The sequence below is a fragment of the Mauremys reevesii genome, linkage group 13, assembly GCF_016161935.1.
Source record: "Mauremys reevesii isolate NIE-2019 linkage group 13, ASM1616193v1, whole genome shotgun sequence".
NCBI lineage: Eukaryota > Metazoa > Chordata > Testudines > Geoemydidae > Mauremys > Mauremys reevesii.
The window spans coordinates 7,960,178-7,971,500 of record NC_052635.1 but is presented as its reverse complement, the minus strand read 5'-3'; the positions used below and the strand labels follow the sequence as shown (position 1 = coordinate 7,971,500).

General features: G+C 43.3%; 1 protein-coding gene across 1 annotated transcript; it reads right to left on the bottom strand.

The window, feature by feature from the left end:
- Nucleotides 1-261: 261 nt before the first annotated feature.
- Nucleotides 262-1,230, bottom strand: LOC120380226 (olfactory receptor 1M1-like). The gene has a single exon (XM_039497749.1). The coding sequence runs from the start codon at nt 1,228-1,230 to the stop codon at nt 262-264; it is 969 nt and encodes a 322-aa protein (XP_039353683.1).
- Between the last annotated feature and the right edge of the window lie 10,093 nt (nt 1,231-11,323).

The following is an 11,323-nucleotide window of genomic DNA, read 5'->3' as shown; positions in this document are numbered from 1 at the left end:
AGCAGATGCTCAAGGAATGCATTTTGAAGCACTTGGAAGAGAGGAAAGTGATCAGGAACAGTAAACATGGGTTCACCAAGGGCAAGTCATGCCTGACCAGTGTGATGAAAGATGAATGCTCAAAAAGTAGCAGAGTAAAAGAAAGAAAGAAAGAAAGAAAGAAAGAAAGAAAGAAATTAATTGTGAGGTCAATAATGGGTAACCCTTTTCTGAAGGAATGAAATGGCCATGTTTATGAAAATATATCAGTTCATCTCTATTTTACTTTAAGCTTCTATGCCTGTTTCTGAAAGCAATCCGATTCAAAATAGTTTTTCTCAGGGACTGTTTGACCTCTTTGTTTCTCAGGCTATAGATAACAGGGTTGATCATGGGAGTCAGAACTGTGTAGAAAAGAGAGAATATTTTGTTTAGGACCTTGGGAGTGTTGCTTGTTGGAAACACATAGACAGTAATCACGCTCATATATAAAATTGTCACCACGATGAGGTGAGAGGAGCAGGTGGAAAAGGCCTTTTGCCTCCCTGTGGTGGAAGGGATTCTCAGAATGGCGGTGATGATATAAATGTAGGATGTCAGTGTCAGTAGCAAAGGCACAAGTGTCCCAATGGTAGAGACAGTAAATGTCGCCAGTTGCAGAGTCTGGGTGTCACCACAAGACAGCTTTATCATGGGTGAAAAATCACAAAAGAAATGGTCAATTTCTTTGGAACCACAGAATGTTAATGGAAACAGGAAATAATTTAGTGTGCCATTGACCAGAAAACTATATACCCAGGACCCTGCCACTAGCTGGAAACAAACCCTGCCATTCATCAGAGCAGCATAACGGAGTGGATTGCATATTGCTAAATACCGATCGTAAGACATTGCCGCAAGCAGCAGATTTTCTGTTGTTGCTATAATAGCAAAAAAATATGTTTGCACAAGGCAGCACTTAACAGAAATGGTTCCATCCCCAGTCAGGAGACTGGCCAGCAGCCTGGGCAGGATGGTGGAGGTGTAGCAGATCTCCAAACAGGCCAAGTTCCCCAGGAAGAAGTACATGGGGGTGTGAAGGTGCTGATCAACCACAACAAGCATAATAATGAGGATGTTCCCGACCATGGTCACAGTGTAGATCAGTAGAAACAGCAGGAAGAGAAGGGGCTGAAGTTCAGGGGCATTCCCAAATCCTAAGAGGATGAATTCCACGAACAGGGTTTCATTTCTTCCTTCCGCTTTCTCCATAATATGTATCTAGAAACACAACACCATTAAATATTAATGGAGGAGTACACACAGTCAGGTTCTGTTGTCGGTTACACTGCTAGGAAACTGGAGTAGGTAACCTCGTGCCACTGCATCTCTCCACTGGAAAAATGAAGTTGTCAATAAACAGAGGAAAACTCATATCGTTAAGAGGTTGAGCTCCCAATATAGGTGAACCAAGAGCATGGAACCGTATTGAACTACAGAAATGTCCCATCTAAGTCCCGTAAGCTCTCCTGAACTCTAAATAAAGACTTTTCAGCTCCGATTTTAAAGTATCTTTATCACATCAGTGTCACATCAACAAATTTACAAGACATAATAAAAAAATTAATAGATTGGAAATGAAAGATGTTTAGAGTTCAACCACGGGTACATCCTCCCGTACCAAAACAAACAAACAAACAAAAAGCCTAAACACACATAATCGGCTGTTTCCTGATGTCATTTACACCAGGGTACATTACATCAGCATCATATGGATTTACACAAGTGCAACTGAGATCAGAATCCAACCCCAAATAAAGAAATGTAAAGTAAATAAAAATGAAAATGCATCAGGAAAGAAAGTAGAGAGTTGTATTTATCCAGAAGGGTGAATGATGTGCCTGTAGAAAAATGAAAAACTGGAGAATCACAGAGATATGTAGACATAATGAGGTGAATATATGGAGAGAGAGAGAGTTTATTTCTCAAAATTTTATGAGCAATAAAATATAGACAAGTTTAAAGAGAATTAGCAGATCCTTGCTATTAAAGAAAAAGTAACTCAATAACTCTCAAATTTTTTCCTATTTTTTATCCTACACACATAGACTCAGAATCGTAGAAGATGAGGTTGGAAGAGACCTTGGGAGGTCATCTAGTCCAACCCCGTGCTGAAAGCAGGACTTACCCTAAATAAATCTTCCCAGCCAGGGCGTTCTCAATCCAGGCTTTAAAAACCTCTAAAGATGGAGATTCCACCACCTCCCTAGGTAACCCATTCCAGTGCTTCACCACCCTCCTAGTGAAACAGTGTTTCCTAATATCCAGCCTAGACCTCCCCCACTGCAACTTGAGACCATTGCTCCTTGTTCTGTCATCTGCCACCACTGAGAAGAAGCTGAGCTCCATCCTCTTTGGAACCCCCCTTCAGGTAGTTGAAGGCTGATTTCAAATCCCGCCTCACTCTTCTCTTCTCCTGTCTAAATAAGCCCAGTTCCCTCAGCCTCTTCTCGTAAGTCATGTGCCCAGCCCCGTAATAATTTTTGTTGCCCTCCGCTGGACTCTCTCCAATTTGTCCACACCCTTCCTGTAATGGGGGACCCAAAACTGGATGCACTACTCCAGATGTGGCCTCCTTGGTATATCTTCATATATCAATTCTTGATATATCCTAGCTTCTGAGCTCTTCATCCACTGATTTATGATGCACCTATATAAACTATGTCTACACCAGGAGTGGCAATGGTACATTGACACTGGTGCAACAGGAGTGTATGTGACACAAAAATGGAAATGCAGAAAGACACATATGCACAGAGAAGTGAGACTATATTTTTGTTTCAAAATTTTAACAAGCAATACAACTCAAGTGGGGAAAAATAAAATAAAATACACACAAACAAGGAGCCAATAAACTAGAAAAAATCCTGGAAGATAGGTCCATCAATGACTGTTAGATGGAGAGTTGATTCTTGGGTAAGAATTGATCTGATGATGTGCACAAACCAGTCCAACAGATACCATTCTCTCTCTAATTAAATTACAACCAATGCAATGTTACTTAGTGTTGATGAATTGTATAGTAAATTGCTTCACGCACTTTGGTTCATTATAAAAAATATTCAAGAGACCAAATAATCAATGGCGGTCAAGTTTATTGCTATAAACCAGTAATAATATGATACAGGAAAAAGAAAATAGGTGACAGGGAATGGATCACTTGATGGTTACCTGTTTTGTTCATTCCCTCTGAAGCACTTGGCATTGGCCACTATGAGAAGACAGGATACTGGGCTAGATGAACTGTTAGTCGGACCCAGTATGGACATACTTGTATTCTAAATGTGAGAGTCATTCATTGCTCTTTCTTAGACATGTTTTGTTATAACCCATCTGTGATGAGTTCCCCCTGGGGCACTACTTGGAACTGGAGTTCTGCTGAGCACTCTGACCCACCAGTCTGGGCTCCCTCTCACACTGTGCTGCTGTCCTACATTTCTTCCAGCATTCATACAGGTAGGGACACACCGAGCTGCAGTTACATGCAGCTCTCTGACCAGCCGCTGCATGAACCAACAATAGAGAATCTACAGTCAAGATAACCACCAGTTTCCCAGCCAAAGACCCCAGAGCTGTACCGCCCTGCCCTTGTCAAAACACTGACTGGTACAAATTTGTTACCCAGTTCACCTATCAGTTCAATGTGGAGAGAAATATGCACACTTGTCCTATCCCAGTTGAGATTTTTCCCCAGACACTTCACTCAAAGGCACACAGGTTTAGGTGAAACTACAGACAGGTTTATAAACTACAAAAGAGAGACTGTAACTGATTATAAGGGACAGCAAACAGACCAAAGCAGATTACCAGCAAATAGAGAAAAACTCAAACTGAGCATAAAACACGGGTTAGACTGACTATGAATGAGCAGTTTCTCACCCTGACTGATAATACCAGCAGTCTGGCAATTCTCATGGCACAAGCTGCATTTGCTTTGCCACTTGGGTTTCTCAGGCTAGAGAGTGCTTTAGCCTGGGTCCAGCACTTTGCCCAATTCAGTCTTTGTTCCTCAGTTCTTTCCAGCTGTCGTCTTGTGAAGAAGAACCAAGGATATCACTCCCTGTGTTATATAGCTTTAGCATAGGGTCGCGACCCTTTGTTTCAAGATTTGATTCACAGAACTATTTGTGGAAAAACACAGAGAGCTCAATATGGTACCCAGAGTCATGTGGCCTGGTCTCCTGTCCTTGTGGAGTCATAGCAACCATTAATTACAGGCTCTCTGGAGTGTTCTTAGGAAGACTCACCAGGTGGGAGATAAGCTTCTCTTAAGGCTTATTGTTTTCCCTCATGGGTCATTAGCCTGAATAGACCCTTCCCAACCAACTATCTAGACTGTTAGCATCTTGCCTAGTGGGAGTTACCCACTACATTTGAAACAGATACATAGTCAATATTCATAACTTCGGATACAAAAATGACACCCGCATACTAACAGGAAAATCATATTCAGGAAATCATAACTTTTCCAGTGACAGTTTAAATGACCCGTCTTGCAGAAAATGCATAATAATTATGCTATAACCATATCATAATAATAGCACTTGGAAGAATATGGTGGGCAGTGTCACAACATCTACCTTTATTTAATTTCCCCCTGGATTGAACAAGCAATTCTATTCTGTTTTATATGGGGGGTACCTGAGCAGGTATTTTTCTTTTCTAAATCAGATTATTTCATTTTGACTGTGCTGCTTTAACTTTCACACTGATGACCTATTGCCAGCTGCACCCTTACCCTAACCCTTCCCTTAGATTTTCTGAGACAAGATTGTAATCTTTGCACTACGTTTTCCATTCTCTTCTACTATTGACACTCTTCAATTATCTCATGAAACTGAGCTTTGGGTTCCTATCCGGATGCCCAGATTTTAGAGCGCTTCTTGGTGTCTTTTGTTATTATTCCCTTTCACAGAAATTAATGTCTCTCCTGGTTAGCAATTTCTCCTTCAGATGAGATGATGTACTCTCCCCTGATATTTCTCCTATTGGGAATTTGAAATTATTGCCTAGAGGAAAGTTAATATTTGTTTTTGGAAAGGAAAAACAATGGTACAAAGACAGTCCTATTACTAACCTCAAAGGGGAAGTCATGGAAAACAACTGATTCCAGAGGGAAAAGAATGGAGACAGGAGAAGTGTTGACTCAAAAGACAAAGCAATAGAAAAAAGGGAATGTCTCATTTCAAAGGAAATTAATGCAGACGGAACTTCTGATCTCAATGGAAATCTGGGTTTATATTATATAGTAGATGAGTAGATCTTTAAGACTAATAGGGAAAAAAGGAACCAATATCAATTCATTTTTATAGGAAGAAGAAAATTAAATGCTCCCAAGTGAAAAAAAATATTGGATAAAGCTCCCAGGTCAGTCTGATCTCTGGAGCTGGAACTCCAAAGAGCAGGCCAAGACCACCCCTAAGCTGCCGTCTGAACAAAGTTTTAATTCCTTGATAACATTGGCTGTGGTTTTTGCAGGACCCTAAGGGAGTTAGGCACCCAATTGCCTTTGAATGTCAAAGGGAGTTGGGCACCTAACTTTTCTATGCTCTTTTGAAAATCCCCTCTTTGATGCCAAATGGCCTAACTTGCACCCATCCTTCTGGTCTTTGCTGAAAGAGCAGGGGGCTGCTTCTCCCAAAGTGTGAGGGACTATACTGTGGATGTAGGATGGGAGAGGAGGAGGTGGATTACTGTACTGTAAAACGTGAATGTAGCCCATACGAGACACAGAGAAAATAACTGTTGCCTTTTCCCCGTACGGGGCCTGACACAAACCCCCTTGTAACAAATAACTGAAGCCTTGGTTACGCTGCCACTTTACAGCACTGCAACTTTCTCACTCAGGGGTGTGAAAAAACAGTGTCAATAATTGTGACATTCTATACCTTGGGAGGAGCATACTGTAACCCCATATTCTTCATTTTTATATAATGTTAATCTTACTTATAAGGCATGCCTTGAAAGGTATCAGGGGAAAGATCTGCTGAAAGTCATTTCTCTAACCATATGTGTATATCATTAATGCATATGAAGTTATGAGAATTGCATTGTATGGTTTCATTAAAATATACTGTTAGTTGGGGAATCAGCCAGATATTAGCTTCCCAGAGGCAACAGCAAGAAAAGTAACCAACGCCCGGGTGGGGTGTCAAACAACCCATCAATAGCCGTTGTCCAGTAAGGGAGCTACAATGCAATGACTCACCTGAATGAGGCCACACCAGGGGAATTGCTCAACCTTGCTGGGTGGCTCAGCAATGCCCCCAGACATGCCTGGACTTGTGCTGCCCAAGCACATGGACTGGGGTTATAAAACAGGTGGAGTGAACACATACTGGGCCTTTCTCTTGTCCCCAGCTATGCTGCAAGCAACCAAGACACTGAGAAGAAGACACAAGAACATAGGAACATGAGAATGGCCATATTGGGTCAGACCAAAGGTCCATCTAGCCCAGTATCCTGTCTACCAACAGTGGTCAATGGCAGGTGCCCCAGAGGGAGTGAACCTAACAGGTAATCATTGAGTGATCTCTCTCCTACCATCCATATCCACCCTCTGACAAACAGAGGCTTACCCATTCCTTACCCATCCTGGCTAACAGCCATTAATAGACTTAACCTTCATGAATTTATCCAGTTCTCTTTTAAACCCTGTGATAGTCCTAGCCTTCACAACCGCCTCAGGCAAGGCGTTCCACAGGTTGACTGTGTGCTGTGTGAAAAAGAACTTCCTTTTATTTGTTTTAAACCTGCTGCACATTCATTTCATTTGATAGCCCCTAGTTCTTATATTATGGGAACAAGTAAATAACTTTTCCTTTTTCACTTTCTCCACACCACTCATGATTTTATATACCTCTATCATATCCCCCTTAGTCTCCTCTTTTCCAAGCTGAAAAGTCCCAGCCTCTTTAATCTCTCCTCATATGGGACCCGTTCCAAACCCCTAATCATTTTAGTTGGCCTTGAGCAGTGCAAGATGGTATATTCCCGGGGTATGGTGCTGGGAGCTGGGGGGATTTGGTGCTGGTGCCTTTCTCTATGAGATGCATGAGTGGCTCCGGGAGGATTCATGTAATCTACCTGGGTGTAGGACTCCACATGCTGTTGTGCTGAGTGATCACTGCACCTGGAGGGGCTTGCTGCTGAGCACTAGCCCAACATTATGAGAGACAGCCCAGGCTAGAGAGTATTCAAGGGGAACAGTGGTTCCACAGTCCCAGGCTGCACCCCAGGGGGATCCCATCACAACAATGCACCAGTGCTGGTAGCTACTCCCCTCATGGGGGTGTTTTTTTACACTGCTGGGAGAGCTCTCTCCTAGCTTTGGTGCCACGACTACATAGTCATGTTAAAGCACTGCCATGATAGCGTAATGGGAAGTTGATTCGTGGGGCGGTATTGATCTGATGACATTCACAAACCATTTGCTCTTTTATTATATTGCAACCAGTACAATGTTACTTAGTGTTTATTTATCTTTTAATCAATTGTTTCACCCACTTTGGTTCATTAAAATTACATTCAGGAGACCAATTAATCAATGTCAGTCAAGTGTATTGCTATAAACCAGTAATAATAAAGTACAGAGAAAAGGTTCTGTATGATATCAATTTCCAAGGAAGCCATCACTTGCTGTCATGTTACATTCATCTGATGGAGAAGGTGAGCTCCCAAATTTATACTGCTATGCCCAATTTTTTTATACCTGTCCTGTTTACAAGTAACAGATGCTACCATGGCAGTGTCCCCCCATTTGTGTGATGAAGTAATAAAGAATGCAAGAATAAGAAACACTGACTTTTTAGTGAGATAAAATGAGTGAGAGTAAGCCTCCAGCTGCTATGATAGTTCAGGCAGGACATTAAAGGGTAGGGGCGGGAGAGGAGACCAGCCTTCCGTTGCTATGGTAGTCCAGGCAGTACAGAATCTTTTCTTTAGACATGATGTGGGGGGGGGGCTGATGGACCTCAGCCCCCAGTTGCTATGATGAGGACAGTTACCAGCCATTCTGTACCATCTGCTGGGAATGACCAGGAGTCATTCCTATTTTTACCCAGTCACCCCCAGCCGACCTCACCGAGGCCAGCCAGGAGCACTCATGGGCTGATGATGAGAACGGATACCAGTCCTTCTGCACTGTACCGTCTGGGGGGGGGGGGAAGGGAGAGGATGCTGCTGTTTGGCTCTCCAGCACCCCGTCTACCAGCAGCATGCAGTAGACATAGGGTGACATTGAAAAAAGGCGAGAAACAATTTATTTCCCTTTTCTTTCCGGGGGGGGGAAAGAAAAGGGGTGTAAATTGACGATATACACCCTGAAACACCCGGGAAAATGTTTTTGACCCTTCAGGCACTTGGAGCCCAGTCAAGAATGCAAATGCTTTTCGGCGACTGCGGGGACTGTGGGATACCTGGAGTCCTCATTACCCCCTCCCTCCCTCCATGAGCGTCCATTTGATTCTTTGGCTTTCTGTTACGCTTCTCACGCAGCACTGTGCTGAGTCCCTGCTGTGGCCTCTGTCTATCATAGCCTAGAAATTTTTTTCAAATGCTTTGTCATTTCGTCTTCTGTAACAGAGCTCTGATAGAACAGTTTTGTCTCCCCATACAGCGATCAGATCCAGTATCTCCCGTACGGTCCATGTTGTAGCTCTTTTTGGATTTGGGACTGCATGGCCACCCGTGCAGATCAGAACTCCACGCTGGGCAAACAGGAAATGAAATTCAAGAGTTCGCGGGGCTTTTCCTGTCTACCTGGCCACTGCATCCGAGTTCAGATGGCTTTCCAGAGCGGTCACAATGGTGCACTGTGGGATAGCTCCTGGAGGCCAATACCATCGATTTGCGGCCACACTAACCCTAATCCGACATGGCAATACCGATCTCAGCGCTACTCCTCTCGTCAGGGAGGAGTACAGAAACTGGTTTAAAGAGCCCTTTATATCGATATAAAAGGCCTCACTGTGTGGACGGGTGCAGGGTTAAATCGGTATAACGCTGCTAAATTCAGTTTAAACGCGTAGTGTAGACCAGGCCTCACACTGAGTAGCACCTACCTCCATCTGGGCTCACATTGATTTCAAAGGGATAATTCCAGGAGTGCGGTCCTACTCAGAGTTAATAGTTTCATAAGTGTCTAGGGAAACTATCTTCAGGCAGTTAAACCTTTGGAGGCTGTTATCTATTGTTGTACTCTGAGTTAGCAGTGCAGCTAGTGATGTATTGGGGAAGAGGAATTATGTTGGATATGGAGATGGCAACCTGAAATACAACATGGCCCCAAGGCAGGGAATTGGAGGTGACATCTGTGTCAGGACAGACATTCAGCAAGATGGACAAAATCAGTGTAAACATCTAACTCAACTCAAATGGAATTGGCTTGTTGTATGTCCATGTGTGCCAATGTTGATTTCCTCATCCTAGGATCTGGATGACAAGGTGCCCCAGTTTCCCTCCACTCATAGATAGTTGGGTGGACATGGTATCTGTATTCTGAAGCCTTAGTCATTTTTTGTTGTTCTTCTCTGGACTTTCTCCAATTTCTCCAAATCTTTCCTGAAATGTGGTGCCCAGAACTGGACACAATACTCCAGTTGAGGCCGTATCATTGTGGAGAAGAGCAGAAGAATTGCTTCTTGTGTCTTGCTTACAACACTCCTGCTAATACATCCCAGAATGATGTTTGATTTTTTGCAATAGTGTTAGACTGTTGACTAATATTTAGCTTGTTGTCCACTATGACCCCCAGATCCCTTTTCGCAGTACTCCTTCCTAGGCAGTCATTTTCCATTTTGTGTGTGTGCAACTGATCATTCCTTCCTAAGGGGAGTACTTTACATTTCTCCTTATTGAATTTCTTCCTATTTACTTCAGACCATTTCTCCATTTTGTCTAGATCATTTTGAATTTTCATCCTGTCCTCCAAAGCACTTGTAACCCCTCCCAGCTTGGTATTGTCCTCAAACATTATAAGTGTACTCTCTAGGCCATTATCTGATTCATCGATGAAGCTGTTTAACAGAATTGGACCCAGGACCAGTCCTTCTGGGACCCAACTTGATATTCTTTTCCATCTTGACTGTGAACCGCTGATGACTCTGGGAACAGTTTTTCCATCAGTTATGCATCCACCTTATAGTAGTTCTATCTAAGTCAGGGTTTCTCAAACAGGGGTTGCTGCTTGTGTAGGGAAAGCCCCTGGTGGGCTGGGCCGGTGTGTTTACCTGCCCCGTCCACAGGTCCGGTCGATCGTGGCTCCCACTGGCCGCAGTTCACTGCTCCAGGCCAATGGGAGCAGCTGGAAGCGGCAGCCAGTAAGTGCCTCGGCCCGCGCCGCTTCCAGCAGCTCACATTGGCCTGGAGCAGTGATCTGCGGCCAGTGGGAGCCGCGATCAGCCGGACCTGCAGACGGGGCAGGTAAACACACTGACCTGGCCCACCAGGGGCTTTCCCTACACAAGCGGCGACCCCTGTTTGAGAAACCCTGATCTAAGTTGTATTTCCCTAGTTTGTTTATGAGAAGGTCATGCAAGACTGTGTCAAAAGCCTTACTAATGTCAAGATGCACCACATCTACAACTTCCCACAATCCAGAGGGCTTGTTATCCAGATAAACAAAGCTATTAGGTTGGTTTGATAAAATTTATTCTTGACAAATCCATGTTGACTGTTACTCATCACCTTATTATCTTCTAAATGTTTTCTTGGTTATTTACTCCTTTATCTTTCTGAGTATTGAAGTTAAACAGACTGGTCTGTATTTCCCTGGGTTGTCCTTATTTCCCTTTTTATAGATGGGCACTATATTTGCCCTTTGCCACTCCTTTCGAATTTTCCCCATGTTCAATGACTTTTCAAAGGTAATTGCTAATGGTCAGATGCATGCTCAGTCAACTTGAGTATTCTAGGATACATTTCATCACGCCCTGGCAACTTGAAGACATCTAACTTATCTAAGTAATTTTTTTTTCCCCAATGGCCTTGATGTTTGCACTGTTTTGACAAGCAACATGGTGTTAATTCTCCCATGAATTTAAAAGTGATCATTATCAGCTGCCTCCAGGGAGATCTGAGCAGCAGCAAGAGCCAGCCTGTGGCTGCTTTTCCCTATAAACCCTGTAAAAATAGAGCAGGGTATGAATCAGCCCAGAGCAGCCCATCCTATCCCTGCAATGTAGTTGTCTCTGCAGAGTGAATGAGATTGTCTGAGATAGCAGAGTGATGATGGAAATCAGATCCCATTCTCTACTCCCAGTCTCTATCAATGGAGAGATCGCTGCTTTGAGGATTAAAGGTAAGT